A 23,960-nucleotide genomic window follows, 5' to 3' on the forward strand; every position below is an offset into this window, starting at 1 on the left:
ACCCCAGAGTGGTTTGGGTGGGCAGGGACCTCCCAGCCCACCCAGTGCCACCCCTGCCATGGGCAGGGACACCCTCCACTAGCCCAGCTTGCCCAAAGCCCCATCCAACCTGGCCTTGACCACTGCCAGGGAGCCAGGGGCAGCCACAGCTTCTCGGGGCACCCTCTGCCAGGGCCTCAGCACCCTCCCAGGGAAGGATTGCTGCCTCCCATCCCATCTCCATCTCCCCTCCTGCAGCTTCAGGCCATTCCCCTTGGCCTGTCCCTCCCTGCCCTTGGCACCAGCCCCTCGCCAGCTTTCCTGGAGCCCCTGCAGGGACTGGAAGGGGCTCCAAGGTCTCCCCGCAGCCTTCTCTTCTCCAGGCTGAACCAGCCCAACTCTCTCAGCCTGAGGTCTCCAGAGCAGAGGTGCTCCAGCCCTCGCAGCATCTCCGGGGCCTCCTCTGGACTCGCCCCAACAGCTCCGTGTCCTTCTTGTCCTGGGGCCCCCCGAGCTGGACGCAGCACTGCAGGGGGGTCTCCCCAGAGCGGAGCAGAGGGGCAGAATCCCCTCCCTCGACCTGCTGCTCACGCTGCTGGACACGCAGCCCAGGACACGGCTGGCATACACAGAGCACATGTATGCGCCGTGGAAGTACATACGTGTATATTTATGGTGTCTCCGTGTGCCAGAGCCAGGGCACGGAGCTGCAGCAGCTGCCCTGGGCTTGGGCTGCCAGATCCAGGGCGATGCTTTTTCCCCTGCCCCGAGCTGTCCCGTGCGCTCACCCCTTTTCTCTCCTCCTCTCCCTCTCCACCACCCCAGGCATCGCCATCTCTGCGCCCCCCCTTGTGTGGGGCAGCCCCATCCCGGCTGGCAGCTCCAGAGAGCGGGGCAGGGGGGATTCAGCCGGGGACACTCGCTCCAGCTCTGCAGGCACCCGGCGTGGTTTGGGCTGGCCGAGGAGCCCCAGCACCCTCAGAGCCCCAGCACCCTCAGAGCCCAGCCCGGCAGCGAAGCCAGGGACCCACGGGCTGCGAGTGCCACATCCCTGCGCAGGCCCTGACCCACGGACAGGCCCCACGGGCTGCCCTGCCCACGTCCCGCCTCTGGTCCCAAGGCAGACCACCACCACGGGCCTTGTCAGAGCTCTGGGGGGCTCCAGCGGCTGCCCCCAGGGAGGGCAGGCTGCACCGCAGGCAGGGCTGGGAGAGGGGACCGTCCCCCGCGCCGGGGGGTTCTGCCTTCACCCAGGGCGGCCGGGCTTCTGTAGGGAAGAGCCTGGGGGACGCTGGGCTGGGGGGAAGCTGCCGGAGGCGCAGCACGATCCCCCCCCAGCACCCTGTGTGCTGCACTGCCCTGCCACGGCCGGCAGCTCCTTGCAGTGACAGAGGGGAGCAGGAGCTGGGCGACTGCCTTGTACCCGCTCCAGGATGGGAACGGGGGAGAAACGGGGTGGGAACGGGGGAGAAACGGGAGCTTCCAGCAGCCAGGGCTTGGGACGCATCGGTTGCAGCTGTAGCCACCACCCTGCAGAGCTGCAGACCAGGTCACTGGAGGGGGGCAAGCAGGGGGAGGGTGGAAGAGGGAACACGGGGACAGCCGAGGTCGGGGTGCAGAGCCCCAAGAGCAGCCCAGAGGTGCCAGACCCAGCCTCGGGGCAGGGGGGGCTGTGCCGGTCTCCCCTCCCCAACCACCCCAGGAGCAGGGGAGCCCCCCACCAGGCACGTCCCCAGGGCCAGGCAGGGGTGAGACAATGGGGTAGAAGCCCCCGCGGGCACAGCGCTGGGACACCGTGGGACACCCGCTGCCCCCCACCAGCCCCACGGCTCAGCCCCGCCAGCCGACACCGCGTTGTTCCCCGGGACGCACGAGACAAAACGGGGCGCTGCCCTGCGGGGCCGGGCCTGGCAGGAACAGTTTATTGGCAGCCCCGTACAAAGAGCTCGGGTACGCGCGAGAGAGGAAGCGGCGATGCAAAGCCAGCGCGGCCCAGCTCAGTGGCTCCGATGGGCAGCGAGCACGAGCGAGCCCGGCCCCGCGTGCCAAAGTCCCTCCAGCCGCACCGGGACGGCACGGGGCCCCGCGGGGCCAGGCCACCCTGTCTGGCGAGAGACGAACCCGCGGTGTTGGCAGCTGGACGCTCAGCAGAGCGCACCAGGGCCCTTCTCGCCTGTCGCAGTCAGGCCAGTCCGTGACGTCCCAGCTCCGAGGCTCAGGGCAGCGCCGCAGCCGCACAAAACCGGTGCTTCTCCCGGCGCGTGGCTGTCCCGGCTCTACCCTGCAGCAGAGCCTGGCTGCAGCCGGCGACTCCTCAGCCATGGCTGCAGCCCTATTTGTGCGTGGCACATTTATTCTCGCATAAAACCGAAGTTCGCTTCCAGCCGTAGCAGCAGCAGAGAAAAAGCTTAAAACCACGAACCCCGAATGCCAGACCGCCGACCACGGCAGCCCGAGCCGTGCCGAGCAGCCTCCTTTGCCGATCTGGCTCCGCGGATGCTCGGCGTGTATAGTAACAGACTTGAGCAGTGCCCGCTCGGTTCACCAGTTCTGCGAGTTACCTGGAAAACGCTAATAAATAACAGGCGGGTGCCAGGCAAGGGTGCCGCAGGCGTCGGCGCAGGAGAGGGGCGAGCAAGGACGAAACACAGAGGCCAGCGAGGGGACCGGGGCTGCCATCACTCACCCGACACGGGCTTCAGAATGGAAACACTGTATTGACAGACTTTACAAAAGTTATTACAAAACACCATCACGAACCAGCAGCTGACGATACACAGCGGAAGAGACACCACTTACAGCCACCTCAGGAACAACACCAATTAGCTCCGAGAAGTCAACCAATATTTACACAGACGTCTGAAAAACTCCGGTCAGTTATCTCATACATTTAAGTGTTTTAGATCAACTGTGAAATATAGTGCCACACGTTTCCTTGTAGTATAATAATAATTAATAATAATATTAATTAATAATAATAATAATAATAAACTACTACTAGATTAACTAAAACCCAAACAGCTCTTTACAGGGGTTAGGAGAAGTTGCTTTCACTCATCTGACTTACCTGAGTGTGAGACCAAACCCAGTTAAAAAATAATAATAAAATCGCCTTCATTGACAGGAGTTCGTGTGACGGACCAGCGGCTCCGTTCCCTTGGGCCAGAGGGAAACTACAGCCCGACTGGTGCCGGTAACGTCCTTCGGAAGAACAGAGACGCGTCCTCCTCGGGTGCATTACCCGACCGCGCCTCCACACGCTGCCCTTCCCGACTCCTCCTGCTCCAATGTCCTCAGCCCCTTCTCCTGCCCATCCTTTCCTCCTGCACCGACTTTTTCTCACCTTGCTCTTTGCCGCTCTCTCCTCTCCGCTTCTCTGCCTTCGACAAATCCTGCGTCGTGCCCCTAACCACGTCTCGTGCCTCGCCTCTCTTTCCTTCATCCCAGCCCTGGCCTCGCAGCACGGGGCTGCCGTCCGAGGTGCGGCAACACAACGGGAGCGGGCGGCCAGTTGCCCGGGAATGGCACCTTCCTTCCCTCCCTCCCTCCCTCGCGCTTCCAGCCTTGTGGTGAAACGAGTGGAAAAAAGAAAGCGAAAGCTTGTCACTCCTGAATATGCACAAAGATAGGTGGGGAAACACCTGCTAAATACGGACCCCAGAGAATCGCTCGGGATTATTCTCTACAGGCAAAATCCAAACCTGCGTAGGGGACAACTAGTACAAGGCCTACGCCGCTATGGAAGTCCCACGGAACCCCATGGGGTCGAAGAGGTGCCTAGGCCGTCCGATCAGAGTTTTTAAGAGGAATTCCTTTGATGCTTCAACAAAGCGGGCTTTGTAGCATGACCACATGGATTAACTGCGATACAAGTTCACCTCCCATCATGCTGCACGTCCACCTGCTAGACCGTTATCGTAACCGCGAGCCCTTCTGCCCCGGCCTCCCACCGCAGCGCTACTGCTTAGTTTCTTTTTTCACGCAGAAATGGCTGGTTTGAGTTGCCGACTCCAGGTTGTGCTGTGAATCCTCCATGGGCCGGGGATTGCGGGAGTGGATTTTCTGGTGACAATTCAGAGACTCTTTGTAGCGGAAGTGCTTCCCGCAGACAGGGCACTGGTAGGGGGTCTCCCCGGTGTGGACCCGCCAGTGCTTGAGCAGGTGGTCCCGCCGGATGAAGCTCTTCCCGCACTCGGTGCACTGGTACGGCCTCTCCCCGGTGTGGATGCGCTGATGGCGGATGGCTTTGGAGAGGTCTCGGAAGTCCTTCCCGCAGTAGGTGCACGTCAGCGGCCCGTCGCCCTTCCCCGTATGAAGCTTCTGGTGCAAGATAAGGCTCACTTCCAGGCTGAAGCTCTCCTTGCACTGGGAGCAGGTGTACGGTCTCTCCACCATGTTGTTCACCTGGTGCCTGACAAAGCCGTACTTGAACCCAGAGCTCTTCTCCCCATCGGGGCGCTTGGACGGTTTGGAGCGGGAGGGCCCCTGGGCTTTCGTAGGGGTTGGTTTGGATTTCTGCCTGAAGCTTTCTCCGTGCTCCAGGGAAGTGCAGGCTTCCTCGCTGGCGTGCGCTTTCTGGTGGGTGGCGAAGAGCTGCTTGTCCAGGAAGCTCTCCCCACACTCGCAGCAGATGTATGGCCCCTCTACTGCGGTCGCGTCCTCAGGAGCGTCCTTCCTGGCCAAGTCTCTCCCACGGCGAGCGGAGCGCCTCAGCCCGTTGCCCGTTGCAGTTCTCTGCTGCGGGGTCGATCCGCTCCGGCTCTTGCCGCTTGGCTTCACCTCTTCCTCCGGGCTTGAGAAAACCTCTTCCCACTTTCCTGCCAACGAGCTAGGAAGCTCAAGGCTTTTGGGACCTTCCTCATCACACTGCTGTTCATCTGGCAGAGCAGAGACATTCATGTCATTTCTTTCAGATAAGAACTCCCTCGTTATTTAGACCACAATTCTCTCGGGGCAGAGGGGGGTCTCTGCTTTGCACACTCAAGACAGTACCTGGCACTACGGGGTTGCACGTCCCGCCCGGGAGCTACCTAAGCCGTGCTGGAATACAAAGCCACAGTATTTTGACTTAAAATCACAGAATCGTTTAGGCTGGAAAAGACCCTTAAGACCACGGAGTCCAACCGTTACCCCAGCACTGCCCAGCCCACCACTAACCCATGTCCCCAAGCACCACATCTACACGGCTCTGAAATCCCTCCGGGGACGGGGACTCCACCACTGCCCTGGGCAGCCTGTCCCAGGGCTTGACAGCCCTTGGGGGGAAGAAAGGTTTCCTGATCTCCAATCTAAACCTCCCCTGGCACAACTTGAGGCCGTTTCCTCTTGTCCTGTCGCTTCTTCCTTGGGAGAAGAGACCGACCCCCACCTGGCTGCACCCTCCTTTCAGGGAGTGGTAGAGAATGATCAGGTCTCCCCTCAGCCTCCTCTTCTCCAGGCTAAACCACCCCAGGTCCCTCAGCCGCTCCTCACCAGACTTGTGCTCCAGACCCTGCACCACTTGGTTGCCCTTCTCTGGACACGCTCCAGCCCCTCAATGTCCTTCTTGGAGCGAGGGGCCCAAAACTGAACCCAGCACTCGAGGTGCGGCCTCACCAGGGCCGAGTACAGGGGGACGGTCACTGCCCTGCTCCTGCTGGCCACACTATTGCTGACACAAGCCAGGATGCTGTTGGCCTCCTTGGCCACCTGGGCACACTGCTGGCTCACGTTCAGCCGGCTGTCGACCAACACCCCCAGGTCCTTTTCGGCTGGGCAGCTCTCCAGCCACTCTGCCCCACGCCTGTAGCGTTGCCTGGGCTTGGTGTGACCCAAGGGCAGGACCCGGCACTGAGCCTTGTTGAACCTCACAGAGTTGCCTCGGCCCATGGATCCGGCCTGTCCAGATCCCTCTGCAGAGCCTTCCTGCCCTCCAGCAGATCAACGCTCCCGCCCAACCTGGTGTTGTCTGTGAACTGACTGAGGGTGCCCTCGATCCCCTTGTCCAGATCATTGGTAAAGACTTCCTGGGAAAGCTCAGACAGTACAATGATGAGATCTCTATGTATAGCTAGACAAAGGGAAAAAGTGGGTTCCTCAGCAGGAGGTGAAGCAGAACAGGTCTTTATGAACATGTGGTTTAGGGTAAAGGCAAAAAAAAATGAGAGGAAGGGAATAAAACCTCTTTTCCTTCTGGACTTGTACCATGCCTGGGCCTGAAGGATCTCCCATGATATAGATGGTAATTCAAAGCAACTGCCAAGGACCCTGGCAAAGGAGGATGAAAAGAGCCCAGAGGATCTGGGGATGCGGAGAAAAGGGTTGAAAAGCCACAGGCTGCTGCAGAGTGTGAGAAGGTAAAGCTGTGCCGAGCATCTGCGCGCCCAGAGAAGACCGCTCGACACTCCCTATCGCGGGGCTCGGCCTCCGCTTGTCTCTTTGCCAGGCATCTAAACGTGCGGCTTGAAAACGGGCCGCTTTGTTTGCGTCAGGCTGAAATTCTGGGAAAGCACCAGCCAGAACTGTTCAGCTGCTTCTCAGGACAAGACCAGGAGGCCAAAGGCACATCCTAGCAAGGCACGCTTCCCGAAGCGGCTCACATGTCCCCATGCTTCAGAGCAGGGACCTGGAGCGACAGGGCGGTGACAAGGACACGCATTTTGCTGCGCCACAAGAAGCCTCCCATTTGGTTGACAGAGAAAGCTGTGAAAAATATCACTTTATACATTCGCGGAAAAGACACTTAAGAACTTTGCTGCCAACGCCATTGAAGCTTGCCCGCGCTACGTGTGCTCCTTCTCGTCTCCACTTCAAGGCTGACCAAACACGCTACCTTGCGGAGCGATGCGACACCGTACAGGTGATGTGCCCCGCTTAGCCAGCCCACAGCTGCTTTTACAGCCTGCTGCTCGCATACCACAGCTTCTTCTGCGCGTGTGCTATCCATCTGCCTCAGCTGCCGGCCAGCTCCCACGCCGACCCGTGATGCAAGGCTGGCAGAGACCACAGCGAGGGCAGGATCTCACCCCGGATAATCCCCAGCAAGCGCCAAAAGCCCGAGCCCGCCTCTATCTCCCCCTCTGCGCAGCACTCGACGAAGCTCTGTGCTTCTAACTCACATGTACTGGGGACCTCCATGCTCTCCTCTTCTTCAGAGCCCTCGTGGCTTTCAGCCAGAGTCTCTTCGTATTTACTCCACGAGCTGTCATCGGGACCAGGAAAGGAAAACTCTGCGCACAGAAGGTAGAACAACAGGAGTTTACGCTCACGCCTCCCAGCTGCCGTACAGAGGATTTCGGGAGAGGTGGTGACATCAGGTAAGAGCCGACAGGAAAGCAGAGTCACCCCTGTACCCAAGGACAGAGCTGGCAAAACTCAACAGCAGAGGCAAGCGGGAGAGCGCAGGCGGGCAGTGGCAGCCACATTTCTGCCTTCCACCTCCCCACCCATAGGAACCTTATGGCTCACCAGTGCTGGGGTCTGTAGGGGTTTCTCCTCCCTCAGAGTCATCCTGATCCTCCGCGTTGGGATCCTCTCCTTGCTCGATCCGCGACAGGAGGTCAGGCTTCGAAATGGCAGCATCTGCACGTAAGAAGAGGGTCAGAACATTTCCTTTGCCCTCGCAGGAGGCTCTCCAACCTTCGCCCACCAACCTTCCTTCGCTGCTGGGGATGACGGGTAATGGAAAGAGAGGCTTAAGAAGATGCTCTCACACATCTGCACCGCTCACCTTGTCTGGGCCCTGGGAACATGAGCGGACTGCAGGAGCACACTCTGCTCAGGTGAGGAGCACCTCCCAGCCTGCAGCGTGAGGAGGAGAATAAGAAAATGCATCTGTGCTTACCTCCGGGCTTCCTTTCTTCTCCTCTCTGCTAAGGTCCGCGGATCCATTACAATGGGGACTTCAGCTCAGGGGCAGCGCCAGAGCTGTCAGCCAGCGGCAGCAGGGGAAGTGCCCTCCCCATGCGGTTCCCTCCAGCCCAGGATTGCCGCAGCCAGGACCGCTCCATCCTACTCGTCCGAGTCACAGGCTGCTTGCAGATTTTGGTGGGGGAGAGGGGACAATCACAATCTCTCCTACGGCGGAGAGCGGAAAACTTCATTTCCAAACAAGTGTGAGCTCTGGGTATTCATTTCCACCGCTGCTCTGGTGGATCCGTCTGCCTTATGCGAGGGCCAAACCCCTAAACCTCATTACTCAAAGGAAACCTTCAGATGAAGCACAGATACATTTTTCTAAGCTCCAGGCTCAGATCCACAGATCCCCTTCAGTGGGACTGTTACGTTCCAGCACCTCTAGAGCAGGACACAGGATTGGGTTTTAAAACAGGAGAATGGGGGGGCAGTGTTATCCTTCACCTTTTTCCCTTGCACACAGGGACTGCAGAAGACCTCTGTTCAAAAAAATAAAGGAAGAAAAGGAAAAAAAAAAAAAAAAAAAGGATGAAAGGCCTAGATCGCCCAGAGTTGTACGGCAGGGTGGCGGGTGAGCCTGCACACCGGCGGCCTGAGCACAGGGAGGAGATACTTGTTTACCAGGGACCGCGTCTGCGCTCCCACCCATTGCACGCAGACATCCAGCCAAGGCAAGGTCATTTCTCAGAACACACGTAGGTGCTCGCGAAGGCAACGCGCTGCCCAGAGGGAATTCCCGCAGCCGGGACTGGAAGGAGCGAGCAAAGCACGTTCATTTAGCTGCCAACGCACCGCCCTGAGCCGCTGGAGGGGAAAGCGGAAGGCAGAGCTCGCCTTCACCCGCTGCTTCTCCCCAGGCTCTAACCCTGGCAATACAGGAGCAGACACCGCAACAGCTCGCGCCAAGAAACGTTCCCTGTGACGAGGCTGGGGTCAGAGCGAGCACCAAGGCAGCAGGCAGCTGAGAGACTCGCTCTCCTCCCTTAGGAAGGGCTCTGCAGCTGAAGGACAGCAAGGGCTGGAAGGAAGCTCTGAGGCAGGGCACCCCTCTGCTACCGGTAACTGCCCTAAGCAGTGAGCGGGCTGATGCACCCAGCGCAGTGGATCTGTGGACCTTTGCGTCACAAAGAAACTCCCCTCTTCCTCATCTTTACTCAGCCTGAGGGTCCTCTCGCTTCCCCTCCTCCTCACGACCCAGGCACTCGCTTGGCTCCTGCCGGCCGCAGAGACCGTCAGGGGGACAGGGTCACTGCAGCGCTGCTCGTGACGTCCATCCACCGTCAAACTGAACCGGGGAGGACTGAACTAACGGCCAGGGCTGCTGGTGAAAGCCGGCATCACGCATTCCCAGACCAGCACACCCTCCGCCCTCCCCGGTCCTGCCGGGCACAGCGGTGATTCCCTCCGCCAGGCCCTGGGAAAACCTGCTGCATGGGACAGCTCAGGGCAAACCCCAGCTTGTCTTTACCCATCGAGATGACGGCCTCGTAGTTGCCTTTCATGATATGCCTGTAAAGCTCCTTCTGCCACTCGTTCAAGCTCTTCCACTCCTCCTCAGAGAAGTTAAACGAAGCATCGTTGAAGGCCACGGGGACCTGCAATTAGAAGCATCGTACGCTCGGTTTTTCTGCCTCTCGAAGAAAATACCCGGCGACATTTTCTCATTCAAACTCCTCAAGCGCCGCACAGGACAGTTCTGCGCAGCAACGCCCGCTCCTTCCCCCGTGCCTGGCTCAAGCAGCTTCACCCCTGCCCACAAGGGACACGATGGGGTTTTCCCTCATCACCCGCCCGCACCTCGCCCCCACTCAGCTTCCTCACGCTGCGGGCGCCGTCTCACGCACAGCGCCCGACACGGACTCTTTTCCCACTTCATTTTTGAACGCGGTTTCTGCTGCGATTGCCTCTGAAGAGGAACCGGGGACACGTTACCAAACCCGCCAGACACAGGGGGCCGAGCCACGCGATTCTGCGTGACTCAAACACGGCTCCAGCCACGCTCAGGAGTCTGCGACCCCACGCAGAGCGGCCGACGCGCTTTGTCAAGGATTGCACGAATAGAACGAGCAGTGCGTAACTAACGCAAAGGGACCTGAGCGCTGGTGCTTCTCGCCGAGCGGTAAAGGAAAGACAGCGCTGCAGGGAAACGGCGTCCCGCTCAGCACCGCAGCTGCCCTGAAACGGGGCTGCGAGCGCAGGGTATGCGCGGAACAACCCGGTTTCAAGGACAGAGGACCGGGTTTCAAGGACAGAGGACCGTTACCTTGGGGACCTCCCCCTTCGCCCCCGGGGGCAGCCGCAGGATCCAGAAGTTCCTGTTCTTCAGCAGGTTCTCCATGTTCTCCAGCCTCTTCTGCAGCTGCCCGTACTCCTGGATGAGGGTGCCCAGCGCGGTCCACTTGCTCTCCAGCTGGTTGCCGAACTCCACCGCCGTCTTCTCGCAGCCGATCAGCTTGGTTTCCGCCATCCTCATCCTTCCCTCCAGGTTCATCAGCTGGGCGGCCTGGGCGTCCACCTTCCTGTCCACGGCCTGGATCTCGGTGACCAGCGTCAGGGAGATCTCGGCGGCCGGCAGCTCGGCCTCCCCGGCGGGGCCCTGCTCGGGGGCGGGCAGGGGCTGCTCCAGGGCCAGCTCCTGGGACTCCATGTCCCACTCCAGGTCCTGCGGGGGAACACGCGGCTCCGTGGGCTTCGCCGTCCCGGCGGCCACGGAACGAACGGGGCTCCGCGGGGAGGGGGGTGGGGTGGGGAACGGGACAGGCCCGACCACCGCCGGGGGCCGGGAGACGGGGCCGGGCCGGGGCAGGGGGCGGCGGTGGGGGGTGGAGGGGGCGGCGGCAGCGCTTACCTGAGCGGGGGCCCAGTCGGCCATGGCCCTGCGGGGCGCGGCGGGCGGCGGCGGCGGCGGCGGGAGCGGCGGCGGGAGCGGGCGGCGGCGGGGGCCCGGCGCCTCCTCAGCAGCGGCGGGGCAGAGCGGCCATGCCGAGAGCGCGGCGCACGCTGGGAGCGGCGGCGGGCGGCGCCGCAGCGACACCTAGCGGCGGGCGGACCGCGCAGCAGCGGGGAAAGCGGCGGTGGCGGGAGGGGAGGGAGACAGGGACGGCCGCGGCCCCGGCCCCGCAGTTGATTGGGCGACGGCTAGGCCAATCCGCGAGGCGCCCGCTGGCGGCGGACCAATAGCTGGGTAGAGCGGAGAGGGAAGGGGCGGGGCGTCGCGCGCGCGGGCGTGCCGGTACGCGCGCTCCCGCCGTCGGCAGCGGGGCCGCGCGGGGCGGGGCGGGGCCGGGGACGGGGCCGGGGCCGGGGCTGCACCGGGCCCGGCCTGACCCGACCGAGCGGGAGCGGCCGGGGCCCGGCCCAGGTACGGCATCGGCACCGGCACCGGCACCGGCGCGTCACCGCGGCCCCACCGGAGCTCGACGGCCCCGGCCGCTCCCCACAGGCGGCCCCGCGGCCGATGCCCCTTCCCCCTTCCCGCGACGCGGGGTCGCTGCCGGCCCGGCGCAGCATTCAGCCACCGCCGTCCCTTCCCGCAGGTGAGGCCTCGCCGGAAGCGGCACCGGGAGCAGCCGCCGCGTCCCCCCGAGGACCGGGACGGTGCCGGTGCCATGAAGGAGGACTGCGAGCGCCCCGTCGCCCTGGGTGAGGCACGGGGGGGGTCCTGCCCGGCGCCAGCCCCGGTCACGGCCTGGCCGTGAGCGAGGCCGGCGGCACGGCGGCGGCACTGGCCCGGTGGGTGGCGGGAACGGGCGGCCACGGGGCGGCTCCGGGGTCACCCCGGGACTGTGGGTGTCCCCGTCCCCACGGGAGAGCCGTGCGGGGAACGCCAGCCCAGGCCCATCGCGACCGGCTGCCGTGGTGCTGCGCGGCGGCATCACCGGCGGCATCACCGGCAGCACCACCGGCGGCATCACCAGCCGTCCCTGCTCTTGTCTCCGTGACAGGTTACGCCGTCACCAAACCGGACATCCTGGCCGAGGTGGAGCGAGGGGAGGAGGCGGCGGCGGCGGCGGCGGCGGCGGGGCGCTACGGGGAGCACCGGGGCCCCCGGCCGCGTGCGGCACCCGCCGGCCCCTCCCCGGGTGAGCGGGACACCGGGGGCCGGGTGGGAGCGGGGCTCGGGTGGCGGGCCGAATCCTGCCGAACCGGAGGGGTTCGGTCCCGCGGGATTCCCGGCGAGGGGGCCGCTCCCCAACGCGCTCCTGTCTCCGCAGGGGCCTGGCTGGGCAAGGAGGTGAAGAGCGAGGAGGGGGCGTCCCCGCCGCCCGGCTCCCCCCTGTGCCACCGTGCCGGCCCCGGCGACTTCCCCGCCCCGCTGCGGGAACGGGGCTGCAGGTACTGCGGCGTCCCCGAGCCGGAGCCGAATCCCGGTGCCGGTAACGGGGGATTCGTCCCCCCGCCGCACGCCTTCGAGAGCCGCCGTTGCCGGCCAGGGGAGCCGCCGCCGCTCGAGTGCGCCGAGTGCGGCCGAGGCTTCGGGCAGAAGCCGGACCTGGTGCGGCACCGGCTGGCACACGGCGGGGAGCGCGCCTACGCCTGCGGCCGCTGCGGGAGAGGCTTCGCCGAGCCGGCGAGGCTGGGGGCCGCCGTCAGCCCCTGCCGCCCTGCCCGCTGCGCCGGCCGCTCCCCGGGGACGGCAGAGGCGGGGACGGCGGCGCCACGGAAGGAGCGGAAGGAGCTGTCGCTGACGGAGAAGGTGCGGGTGCTGGAGATGCTGGAGGGCCCCAAGGTGTCGCAGAGCGAGCTGGCCAAGCGCTTCGGGGTGTCGCAGCCTCAGATCTGCCGCATCATCAAGAACAAGGAGCGGATCCTGAGCGAGTGGCACCGCAACGGCGACCCCGAGCGCAAACGCAAGCGGGAAGGGAAGGACGCGGCGCTCGAGGCCGCCCTGCTGCGCTGGGTGGAGGGTGCCCGTGCCACCGACCTGCCCGTCAGCGGCCCGCTCCTCCGCCTCAAGGCCAAACACCTCGCCGAGGCGCTGGGCCGGCCAGACCCGGAGCCCAGCGGCGGCTGGCTGGCTCGTTTCGGGGCGCGCCACAACCTCACCTTCAAGACACCGCCGGCGGAGAAGGGGGACGCGGAACAGCCCACGGCCGAGCACTGGGCCGGCGTGGCGCTGCCCGGCCTCCTCCGCAGCTACGCGCCCTCCGAGATCTACGTCTGCGGGGAGACGGGGGTCCTCTTCCCGGCCGCCTGCCCCGGCAATGGCGAGAGCGCCGGCGACCGGCTGACGCTCCTGCTCTGCGCCAATGCCGACGGCTCGGAGAAAGTCCCGCTGCGGGCGGTGGGGGAGAGCCCCCGGCCCCGCTGCCTGTGTGGCGTCAACCTGGCGCAGATGCCTTGGAGCTACCGCGGCGGCAGCCCGGCCGGCGTGACGGCCCCCCTCTTCGCCGAGTGGCTGCGGGAGTTCAACGAGGGGATGCGGCAGCAGGGGAAGAGCGTCGTCCTCCTCCTCGCCAAGCACGAGGCGCACCCCTACCTCCAGCTCTCCAACGTCAGGATGGTCTTCGTCCCGCCGGCCACCGCCCTGGCCCAGCCCCTGGACCGCGGCATCGCCAGCGACCTCAAGGGCCACTACCGGCGCCGGTTGCTGCGGCGGTTGCCGGCAGAGCACGGCCCAGGGCAGCCGACCCTCCTGGATGCCCTGCACATGCTGGCGCAAGCCTGGGGTGACGTGCGCCCGGGGCTCATCGCTAGCTGCTTCCGTGCCGCCGGCTTCAGCCCCGACGCCGAGGCCCCGACCCTCGCCCTGGCGCCCGGCCTGGAGCAGCTGGAGCACCGCACGGCGACGGACAAGGAGCTGGAGCGCGACGGGGAGCCGGCGGAGGCAAACAGGGACGAGGGGATGGTGGAGGGCGAGGACGTGCAGCCCTGCCCCTCGGAGCGGGAGGTCTGGGGGAGCCTGGCCACGCTGCGGCGGTACCTGGAGTGCCGGGCTACCTCGCCGGACCTCTTCCAGGCCTTCTACGAGCTGGAGGATGTGGTGCACGTGGTGTCAGCCGGCGCCAGGCGAGCCCTCATCAGCGACACCCCTCCCAGGCAGTGAGCGGAGTGGCCAGTACGTGCCCAAACCCGCTCGTGCCCGGGCTGGGGACCAACGGCCGTCGGGGCCGTCACCGGACTGGCCTGGCCACCGTCCCCTGCGGCGCCGCCAGCTGAGTCGTGCCGTGGGATTGCCGTGGGTCCGCGTGGCTCGGGGGCAAAGGGGTGCCCGGCGGGGAGCGCCGTGCGGGGGGGCTGCAGAGCCCCCACGCTCTGGGTGTCATCCAGCGGGGCAGCGCCGGGGGCACAAACCTGCTGCCGAACCCTTCTCCCGGGGGGTGGCTTCTGCAGCCGGCGGGAGCTGGCGTGGAGCTGCCCCCGGGGGGGAAATTGCCCCGAGTGGGGTTATTGGGTTTGCCGGGGGCGGGGGCAAGTGGGGTGTGCTGGGGTGTCCCCATGCAGGGGGCAGCGGCTCCTTCCCGTGGGGGTTCGGGGGCACCGGGTGCCACCGGCTGCCATCACCACGTGGCGCCCGGAGGTTTGCAACGGGCATTAAAAAGGCAGAATTCAGCAAAGCGCAGCGCGCGCGGTGGTTGTAATGTTTTAACGTCACATCCAGCCCCGCCGTGGGCCGGGTAGAGCCCCCGCGCTCCCCCGGGGCTGCCGGGAGCAGCGGGGCCACCCCAAACCTCCCGTTCCCCTCCCTCGCCCTGCCTTGGGGACACAGCCCCCCTGGCCCCGTGACAACGCAGCCACTCCTGGGCCCTCGCAGCACCCCAACCCGCGTCGTCCCCGTCCTCCGGGTGCCAGGGCCACGGGTGGCACCCACGGAGCAGCACCCACGGACAGCGGGGCCCTGGCTGACCACCCTGTCGTGGCTGTTAATTAGGAACCCGGGGCCGGACGCCGGCGGTGCCGGGCTGTGCCAGCCTCTGCGTCCCACGCGGTGCGGATGGCACCCGTGTGCACCCTGGGGGTCCCCTACACCCCTCTCCCGTGTACACTGGACTGCATGCCCTAACAGGCACCCGCTGCGCACCCTGTCGCCGGCACGGCAGATGCTGCTGCACCGGGGTCCCCGAGGCGGGACGGGGCGCAGGGACGACCCCCCACGCGTGCACGGGGAACCAGGCGCAGCTGGAGGCTGCCAGGCTGGGCTGTAGCCCGCAGCGGGGACAGGCCTGTCCCCACAGCGCCGTGGCACCCAGGGGTGCTCTGCACCCAGCCCTCACAGCCGCCCCTGCGGAGGGGACCCCAGCCAGGACCCAGGGGAAGGGAGAGCGGCGGTCCCCGGGGGGGAGGTGCCCTTTGGGGCACACAAGGGGTGCTCGCTGGGGTGTCCAGGGTGGGGGTCCCGTCGGGGCGCCCGTGGCAGGGTGCGTGCGAGGGGCACCCAGGTGACTGTTGGGGTGAGAGGGGCAGGGGGTGCGAGGGGCACCCATTGCACGGGACAGGGTGCACCCAGGGACCTGCTGGGGTGCTGACTAAGTTTTCCCTGGGTTTGCCTGTGGGGGTGCACAGGGTGGAGCGCACGGGGTGCCCGGTGGGGTGCAAGGGGTACCCACGGGGGTGCGTGAAGCACTGAGCACCGTCGGGGTGCACGGGAGAGCTTTAGGGGTGCACGGGCAGGGTGCACCAGGATGGTTCCATCTGGGTGCAGTGGGTGCCAGGCCCCCCCCCGGGGGTGCACCCAGGTGTCCATCAGGGTTCATGGGACATGGGGTACAAGCCCCCCCCCCCCCGAAGATGCAGGGTGCAGTGGGACAGGATGTGCCAGAGGCACCCACGGGGGACAGAGGACAGGGTGCTCTGGGGGTGCCGTTCACGGTGCAGCCATCCGTTTGGCCGGGGACGGGGGGGCACGGGGATGCGCAGGAGCACAACACCCCCCCGGGGGGGCAGGGGGCACACGGGGCACACAGGGGGCAGCTGGGGGGTCCGTGGGACGGGCTGCACGGAGGGCTACCCACCGGGGATGCACAGTCGGGGGGGTGCACGGGGCTCCCCCAGGGGTGCAGGGACAGTGAGTACCATGGGTGGGACGTCGGGGTGCAAAGGAAGGGGCACCCGGCACTGCGTGGGATGGGGTGCAGAGGGCGGTGCCCGCTGGGATGCGCAGTCACGGGGGTGCAGGGGCAGTGGGTACCGCGGGTGGGGGCACGGCACGTGGGGGTGCAAGGGGCACCCAGGGGTGCAGGGATGGGGTGCGCGGGGGTGCAAGCAGCACTGTGGGGGTGCAGGCACAGGCTGCACCGGGGTGCCCATCAGGATGTGCAATCACAGGGGTGCACAGGGCTCCCCCATGGGTGCAGGGCGGTTTGGGCCACGGGTGGGGGCATCGGGGTGCAAAGGAAGGGGGTGCAAGGGGCACCCAAGGGTGCACAGGGAACTAGCCACCGGGACACAAACGGTGTCGGGGGGGCTGTAGGGGTGGAGTGCACAGAGAAGGGCCCACGGGAATGCACAAATCATGGGGGTGCAAATGGCACCCCAGCAGGGGGGTGTGCAGGGATGGGCTGCACAGAAGGGTGCCCGCGGGGACGTGTAATCACGGGGGTGCAAAGGACCCCCCCCCCCCCAAGGGGTGCAGGGACGAGTACCACGGGTGGGGACATCGGGGTGCAGAGGAAGGGGGTGCAAGGGGCACCCAGGGGTGCGCAGGGAAGTACCGGCCGGGATGCACAGCCACGGGGGTGCAAGGGGCCGTGTGTACCGCGGGTGGGGGCGTCGGGGGGCGCGGCGCGCGGGGGTGCAAAGCACGCGCAGGGGTGCAGGGGGTGCAAAGCACGCGCGGGGGTGCAGGGGGTGCAAAGCACACGCAGGGGTGCAGGGGGTGCAAAGCACGCGCGGGGGTGCAGGGGACGGGGCGCGCAAGGAAGCGCCCACCGGGGATGCGCAGTCACGGGGGAGCACGCAGCACCCGGGGGGTAGGTTGCAGGGCCGGGATGCACCGGGGGGTGTGGGGGGGTGTGGGGGTGCCCACAGGGGACGCACGATCACGGGTGTGCACGCAGCACCCGAGGGCGGGGAACGCAGGGACGGGCTGCACAGCCAAGTGCCCACCGGGATGGACAACCACGGGGGTGCACGTGTCTCCGCGGAGCATGCAGTGACGGCGGTGCGGGGGTGCAGTGTGCACGGGTGGGTGCGTGGGGGGGGGTCCGTGTCCCCGTGTCCCCGTGTCCCCGTGTCCCCGTGTCGCCGTGTCCCCGTGTCCCCGTGTCCGTGCGGTTCCCGCCCCCCCCCCCCCGTAACTCCCCTGCGCGTCGCTTCGCGCCGCAGTTCCGCGGCGGTGCCGCCAGGGGGCGCCCAAGGGCGGGAGCGCGCAGGGCCCGCGCCGCGCCGCGCCGCGCCGCTCGGAGGCGGAGGAAATGAAGGCGAGTTCCGCCGAGGCGGGAGCCATTACCCGCCGCCGCCGCCGGAGCTGAGCCCCCCTCCGAGCCCGGCCCCGTCGCCGCCGTTCCCCCGCTTCCCCCCCTCCCCCCCATCACACGCCCGTCCCGGCACAGGTAGGCGCCGCCGCCCTGCCCCGGGGGGTGTTGAGGGAGGGGGGGGGGGAAAGGCCTGCGGCCGGGGACGGTGCTTGCCCCCGGCCAACCCCCCCCTCCCCGCTCCCCGGGGGCAGGCACCGTCCCCGGCCTCTTTGTCCCCGGTGCCCGGCGGAAGCGCGAACAAAAGCCGCCCGCTGAAGGCCCCGGCCCTGCCCTGGGGGTGCAGCCGGTAACCGGTGTCGTCCCCCCCCCTCCCCGGGGCACCCCCGCGGCTGAGGGGGGAGAGGCCGTCGCCCTGGGGAGGGGGCGGGTGAGGGTCTGAGGCGCTCGGCCAAGGCCCCTGGAGGGGTCTCAGTGGGGCCTGGGGATGCTGAGGGTGGCTGAGGACTTTACCATGGTGCTGGGGGGCCGAGGGGACCGGCGGGGCCCAGGCGCTCGGGGTGCGCCATGGTGGAGCGCCTTGCCAAGGCTCCTGATGTGGCCTTCAGGTGCTCGCCGTGGCCGGGGGCTTTGCTGCCGGCCCAGGACCTGCACCGTGGCCACGGTCTTTGCCAGGGTCTTGAGGCACTCAACGGGAGCTTGAGGTGTCCACCACGGCCAAGGCCTTCAACAAGCTCTTCACCACCCTTGAGGCACTCGCCGTGGCCTTGGTCTTTGCCGTGGCCCCAAGGCCCTCACCAACAGCTTAGGTGTTCACCGTGGCCAAGGCCTTTGCCAAGGTCTTCACCACGGCTTTGAAGCACTTGGCTTGGTCTTGGTTATAGCTGTGGCCTGAAGGCTCTCGTGAGAGCTTGAGGTGTTCACCATGGCCAAGGCTTTTGCCATAGCCTTGAAGCACTCTCCATGGCCACGGTCTTTGCCATGCCTCCAAGGCCCTCAATGGGAGCTTGAAGTGTTCACCGTTGCCAAGGCCTTTGCGGAGGTCTTTGTCGCAGTCTTGAAGCGCTTGCCGTGGCCACGGTCTTTGCCCTGGGCCTGAGGCCCTCACTAGGATCTTGAGGTGTTCACCACGGCCAAGGCTTTCACTAATGTCTTTGCCATGGCCTTGAGGTGCTCATCGTGGCCAAGGACTTTGCCATGGCCCCAAGGTCCTCACATGGACTTGAGGTGCTCACTGGGGCCCTGAGGGTCTCACCAAGGCCAAAACCCTTGCCAAGGCCTGCATCATAGCCAAGGTCTTCACCGCAGCCTTGAGATGTTCACCACGGCCAAGGCCTTCGCCATGGCACCACGACCTGTGCTGTGGCTGAGATCTGTGCCGTGGCACTGAGGCCCTTGCTGGGAACCTAAAGTGCTCGCCATGGCCAGGGCCTTCACCATGGACCTGCTGCAGTCCCGGTGATTTCACCATGGCCGTGACCCTTGCCACGGCACTGAGGTGCTTGCCATCACCTTGCTGTGGACGTGTGGTGCTGGCCACGGCAAAGTCCCTTGCTGTGGTGGTTGCTGTGGCTGAGAGGCGATGGCCATGGCCCTGGAGCTGTTGCTGTGGCTCCTGCTGTGGCCCTGGGGTGCTTGCCAAGGCTGTGTCCTGGAGGCACTCGCCCTTGCTGTCAGCATGACCACAAGACCCTCTCTGTGGCCTTGAGGCGCTCCCCATCGCCCTCAGCCCGGCCCCGAGGTGCTCCTTGTCACCATCTGTGTGGCCCTGAGGCGCTCACCACGGCCCCAAAGCATGTGCCGTGGCTGAGGCGCTCGCCGTGGCCCCGAGGCGTGTGCCGTGGCCCTCACCGCGGCCCCTGTTGCGGTCCCAATGCGCGCACCGTGACCACGACCCTCTCCGCGGCCCCCGTGGTAGCTGGCAGGGGGCCCCCGGGTGCCTCTGGTTGGAGAGGGCCGGGGGCCCTCGCCGCCACCCCGCGCTGCCGCCACCCACCGCTGCCCTTTCCTTTTCTCCCCTCCCAGGTGCTCTCGAGCCGGGGCGAGGGGATGAGGTGCCCCCCTGCCGCGTGGTGTGCCGAAGCGGCTCTTTAGATCCTCCCCGGCCCAAGCCTCCCCTGCCATGGATGCCTCGGGGGCTCTTGCTTCGGCTCCCTCCTCCGCGGCTCCCTCGGGCTCCCGCAGCCCCATGTTCCCCCCAGGAGCTGACAGAGAGGAGTGGGGACCGAGGTTCAATTGTGCCCCTTCCACCTCTGCCGCAGCCTCGCAGGCGATGCCAGCATCTGGCCGGAAGAGGAAGGCCAACTTCTCCAATGACGAGACTGAGACGCTGGTCTGGAATGTGGTCCGGCATTTCAGCGCCCTGTATGGGTCTGAAGCCCTGCGGGCTCACCCCGTGCGGCGGAAGCAGCTCTGGACCCAAATCCAAAGCCGCGTCAACTTCCTGGGCTACACCGAACGCTCCATCGACGACCTCAAGCACAAGTGGCGCGACCTGCGGCTGGACGTCAAGAAAAAGATCACCTCCAAGAAGCACCTGCCCATGAACCGCGCCGGCGGGCCCCTCCACAAGCCGCGCCTCACGCCCCTGGAGAAGATGGTGGCTTCCACCTTCTTGCAGGCCAGCCACGACTCGGAGCCCGAAATCGTCTTAGACCCAGGTCAGTCGTGGTGGTTCTCTGGGGAGAGGAGAGTTGGAGTAGCAGAGTCCCGTGCTGCGTCCCCACCTGCGCTGTCCGAGTGACGTTCGGCCTGGTAATGTCACCAGGCCGCGGTCCCCCTGAGCTCCACGGTCTGCCGAGCGTTCGCGTTCTGTGCTAGCTGGCATGGCGTGGATCGTGGAAGGAGACTTTGGGGTTTTGCTCTCGTACGTGGTTTGAATCGGGATTACAGCATCCGTCAGGGCCGTGGTCCTGTCGTATCTGAGTAGCGAGCCACCAGAGTTGGAAACTGCATGTGCTGGAATTAAAAGTCCACCATGGAAATGACCTGGGATCACCAGGAACACCTCAGACTTTGTGGGAGCGGGTCTTTTTGGGTTTTCTCCTTTTCTTTCTTTAGTTTGATTCAGCGCCTGGCCTTGCTGGATACTGTCTAAAGGCAGCCGGTAAAAGACGGGATGGGATTTTATTTGCCCCGTTGCTGTCAGGGTCAGTCCCCCCCATGGTTAGCTGAGGTCAGAGGGAGCGGGAGCAGCTGCTTCAGCACGAAATCACAGCGTCCTCCCGCAGCGTCTCGCACCCGGGTGCCGTGTGCGGCTGGGGGGGCCCGTGCCTTCTCGATGGGGCTGTGCCTTTCGCCCCGCCGCCGCCTGCAGAGCAAACCTCTTGCTGGTCCTGCTCTGGTGTAACGCCCGTTTAGCTCAAACGCCCGAGAGATTCTTGGGGGGAAGGTGTTGGTGAAAGACCCGACGGTGGCCCTGCGGTAGTGCTGGGCGCATCCCAGCTGGGCTCTGTTACTGGCCAGGAGGCAAACACCCTCCTGGCCTTTCGTTGCCACCGAGGGGATGTGTCTGGCTTCTTTGTGTCCCCGCAGAACACCAGGGTTAGTTGTTCCTGCTCCTTCCTCCCCTCTTTGATTCCAGCTCGGCCCGTCAGGTTTCCGTGGGGTCGGGTGGGTGGTGTGGGTCTCGTGTCACTCAGTTTGGGCTCGGGCTGTCTGAACCAGACGCCCGTCTTGCTGCAGAGCAGAAGGTCTCGGGGCTTAAGGAGGAAGTCCTGCAGGACGTTTAGGGGATGCCCTCGGGGCTGGGCGCATTCAGGACGGTCCTGGGGGAGGTGGGGGTGAGCGATCGGGCAGGCTGACCTTGCAGAGGTGTGACTGTCCCTTACGCACTGTCGCTCCCCAGCAGAATTCCGTGGGACCCTTCTCCTGGGGAGCCCCATCCGCCCTTTCGTGGGGGCACGTGAGCTGCCGGTGCCATCGTCGCAGCGGCTGAAGCTGGTTTCCCTCTGTCCCGCAGATCTGTTCTTCCCCGGCGCGGCCAAGCAGTCCTTCATGCACCTGCAGCCCGGCGTCAGCCACCCCAGCATCTACATCGACACCAACGGGCAGCCCTCGTCCCTGCCGGACGTGGAGGGCTCCGCCGTGCCCCGGCTGGCGGTGCAGAGCCCCGACCCCTCTGTCATCTGCGAGTACAGCCGAGGGGAAGGACAGAGCAGTTCGGGTAAGGCTGCGGGACAGGCTGCGGCGGGGCTTCAGGCGGTGGAGGGAGGACACAGGGTCTGGCTGGAGACCTGGTGGGAGCGTGACGGCCGGTGAAAGGTTGCGGTGGCAGGAGAAGGCAGCAAATCCAAGGGAAGGCAAAAGCCACGGCCATCCCTGCGTCACGTGGGGGCCTGGGGGGCGTGCGAGGGCTGCACAGACGGGGCACGTTGGCCTGCTGTGTCTGTCGGGGGTGTCCGGGAGGGGGACGTCTGTGTGTCAGGGAGGGGCAGGGGGCCGGGGCAGCGGCCGGGGCTCACCGGAGGCCTTGCCTTCTCTTCCAGCCGAGTCGGGACCGGAGCTGCGGACTCCGGACATGTCAGCCATTTCCCCATCCCTGCGGAACGAGTCCCTCGTCTCCTACGCCTCCATGTCGGAGGAGGAGGAACGGGAAGGCCGGGAGGTGGAGAGGGGCCACGGCGGGGCCGTGGGGATGCAGCCCGGGCCCGAGGCCCCCATGTCTGCGGAGGAAGACATGAAACTGTCCCGCCAGGCCATGCTGATCCGCAGGTGCAGCTCCCAGGGCTCCGTCACCTCCCTGCCCGAGGACGCTCTCAACCCTGTGGACGCTCACTCGGACTGGGGCCACGAGGGGGTGTCCGACCTGCCCCCCCTGGGCCGCGGGCTCGACTCTTCGCACCCCGAGGAGCAGGCGGGGGGCCCGGGCCCGGAGATGGGCGCTTTGCCCAGGGTACTGATGGGGCCCACCTGGGAGAAGCCGACGGCGGAAGAGGAGCCCCCGGCCCGCTCCCCGCTGCACGGCGCCCTGACCGAGGAGTCGCTGCCCTCCTCTGCCTCCCCCCCGGGGGACGCCCCCGCCGCCCCCGGCCCGCCCCGCGGCCTGGGCTGCTCCCGCCTGCGGGAGGACCGCCGGGAGAGCTGGAGGACTAACATCCATCACCTGCTGGACCTGGAGGAGCAGTGGGACCAGCTGTACCACCAGGAGCTGGCCATGTGGCAGGAGGAGCGGGCCACCCAGCGGGAGGAGAGGGCCCGCGACCGCGAGCTCCAGTTTCGCCTGCTGGGCGTCCTGACGGACATCCGCGACGAGCTGCGTTTCCTGCGCCAGGAGAGGGCCAGCGCCCGGCAGAGCCAGGCGCCGCCGGCCGAGCCCCGGCCGGACCCCAGCCCGCTCCTCGAGCAGCCCAAAGCTGAGCCCAGCTTCCCCGAGCCGCAGGCCGGGACCGCCGGCTGGGGAGAGACCGCCGTGCCCAGCCGAAGCCCCTTCGGCAACCGGGGCCGGGGCCGGCGTCGGGGCCGGCCGCGCGGCTCTGCCTCCAGACACAGACGGCTCTTCCTCACCAACAGCTAGGGACGGGCGGGACGCTGTCCCGCGGAGGACATGGTGTGTCCGCGGCCCTCCCGCGCCCACACGTGGGGCTCCAGCCACGGACCGAGGGGCGTGCGCGCGGGGAACGGTGTGCGTGGGTGCACGTGGGAGCTGCCTGGGTTGCGGGAGGCGTGCGCGAGCGTGTGGCCACCAGCAAGGTTGACGCCTGCCCCGCCGGCACGCCCAGGCCCCCGCGAGCGCGGGGAAGGTACGCGGGGGCGCAGGCGGCCGGGGCTGCACACACCTGCCTTGTGCTAGGCGCGCTGGGAGCGTGCTGGGCACACGCGCGTGTCCGGGGAGGGAGACGGCGATACACGCTCGCGTGTAAGGTGTGCGAGTGCCCGGGAGGCCTGCCTGCGCCCGCGGCCGTGCCACTGCCTGCACGGGCAGCCCGGGGCAAGGCCCGCGAGTGTGGCCGGCCAGGCGCGCGTGAGCGAGCGGGCACGCGGCGGAGGCGTGTGCGTGCGCGGGTGTCAACGGGGCCGTGTGACAGCGCTAGTCAGTAGGATTACTACCTTGGGGGGCGGGGAGTTAGGAACAATTAGTCGCTGATGTGCGAACATTTTATGCAAATCATTTAATGACCTAATTTGCATATAACCATAAACTTCTGTTAAAAAAAAAAAAAAATCCCCAAAAAACAGAAAAGCCGTCTCTGCGTGTGGACTCGGTGCTGGGGTGGCGCGGTGAGGAGGGGTCCTGCTGCCCCCGCCCCCCCCCCCCCCGTGAACCTGCTGAAGCCGCGCTCCCCTCTGGGCCGAGAGCTGTGCCGGGTGCTGGCGGTGCTGTGCCGGGTGCTGGCGGTGCTGTGCCGAGCCGGCAGTGCTGCCCACCCTGGTGACGAGCCACCCGCGTTGGACACCTGAGGATTAATCCTGCCCTTGCGAAGGCAGCCCTTTGCAGGGCTGGGGCGGGGGGGGACTTGTGTGCCCCCCCCCATCCTCCGCTCTGGTCCACCCCGCAGACAGGCAGCTGCCTGATCCTGCCCGTGGGGAGACCCCAACGCCCCTGCCCTGCCTTTTGCTCGTGGGTCCTGTGCTCTCCCTGCTCCCCAAGTAGCCTCGGGGAAGTTTTTGAGCTTCCTCTGCCACCCCGGTCCCCGTTCGCTTGTGCCAACGCTTCTCGGCTGCTGTGTCATGCTGTTAATTCACCGGCTGCCTGCGGTTCCTCCCCGCTCAAATCCCCCGGTGCTGCTCTGTCGG

At 66.2% G+C, this 23,960-nt stretch overlaps 3 protein-coding genes across 5 annotated transcripts in view; 1 reads left to right on the top strand and 2 right to left on the bottom strand.

The window, feature by feature from the left end:
- Window positions 1–23,960, bottom strand: part of LOC104642328 (uncharacterized) — a 41,113-nt gene that overhangs the window by 11,036 nt on the left and 6,117 nt on the right. The window contains exons 8-16 of the mRNA XM_075747051.1: window positions 22,366–22,619; window positions 22,069–22,284; window positions 21,793–21,966; window positions 19,990–20,146; window positions 19,077–19,559; window positions 13,945–14,226; window positions 12,797–13,843; window positions 12,407–12,627; window positions 12,019–12,364 (exon numbers count right to left, since the gene is read on the bottom strand). Of these exons, the coding sequence (XP_075603166.1) occupies window positions 12,019–12,364; window positions 12,407–12,627; window positions 12,797–13,843; window positions 13,945–14,226; window positions 19,077–19,559; window positions 19,990–20,146; window positions 21,793–21,966; window positions 22,069–22,284; window positions 22,366–22,619 (3,180 nt within the window). The remainder of the gene's footprint in view (window positions 1–12,018; window positions 12,365–12,406; window positions 12,628–12,796; window positions 13,844–13,944; window positions 14,227–19,076; window positions 19,560–19,989; window positions 20,147–21,792; window positions 21,967–22,068; window positions 22,285–22,365; window positions 22,620–23,960) is intronic.
- Window positions 1,886–10,882, bottom strand: LOC104631985 (zinc finger protein 783-like). Its single transcript, XM_075746977.1, has 6 exons — window positions 10,721–10,882; window positions 10,136–10,534; window positions 9,341–9,467; window positions 7,426–7,539; window positions 7,077–7,187; window positions 1,886–4,856 (listed from the first exon to the last, which is right to left on the bottom strand). The coding sequence occupies exons 1-6, from the start codon at window positions 10,742–10,744 to the stop codon at window positions 3,937–3,939; spliced, it is 1,695 nt and encodes a 564-aa protein (XP_075603092.1). The 5' UTR covers window positions 10,745–10,882; the 3' UTR covers window positions 1,886–3,936.
- LOC142600652 (uncharacterized) lies at window positions 17,177–23,406 on the top strand. 3 transcript variants are annotated; one of them, XM_075746967.1, is made up of 4 exons: window positions 17,177–17,363; window positions 19,251–19,885; window positions 21,076–21,390; window positions 21,713–23,406. In XM_075746967.1, exons 2-4 carry the CDS (start codon window positions 19,348–19,350, stop codon window positions 22,738–22,740), a joined length of 1,881 nt encoding a protein of 626 aa, XP_075603082.1. In that variant the 5' UTR covers window positions 17,177–17,363; window positions 19,251–19,347; the 3' UTR covers window positions 22,741–23,406. The 3 variants fall into 3 exon arrangements, with proteins under 3 accessions (XP_075603082.1, XP_075603084.1, XP_075603083.1); XM_075746969.1 differs by having other exon boundaries at window positions 21,187–21,390; XM_075746968.1 differs by lacking the exon at window positions 17,177–17,363 and having other exon boundaries at window positions 17,463–19,885.

Source organism: Balearica regulorum, chromosome 2 (assembly GCF_011004875.1).
Source record: "Balearica regulorum gibbericeps isolate bBalReg1 chromosome 2, bBalReg1.pri, whole genome shotgun sequence".
NCBI classification, from domain to species: Eukaryota; Metazoa; Chordata; class Aves; order Gruiformes; family Gruidae; genus Balearica; species Balearica regulorum.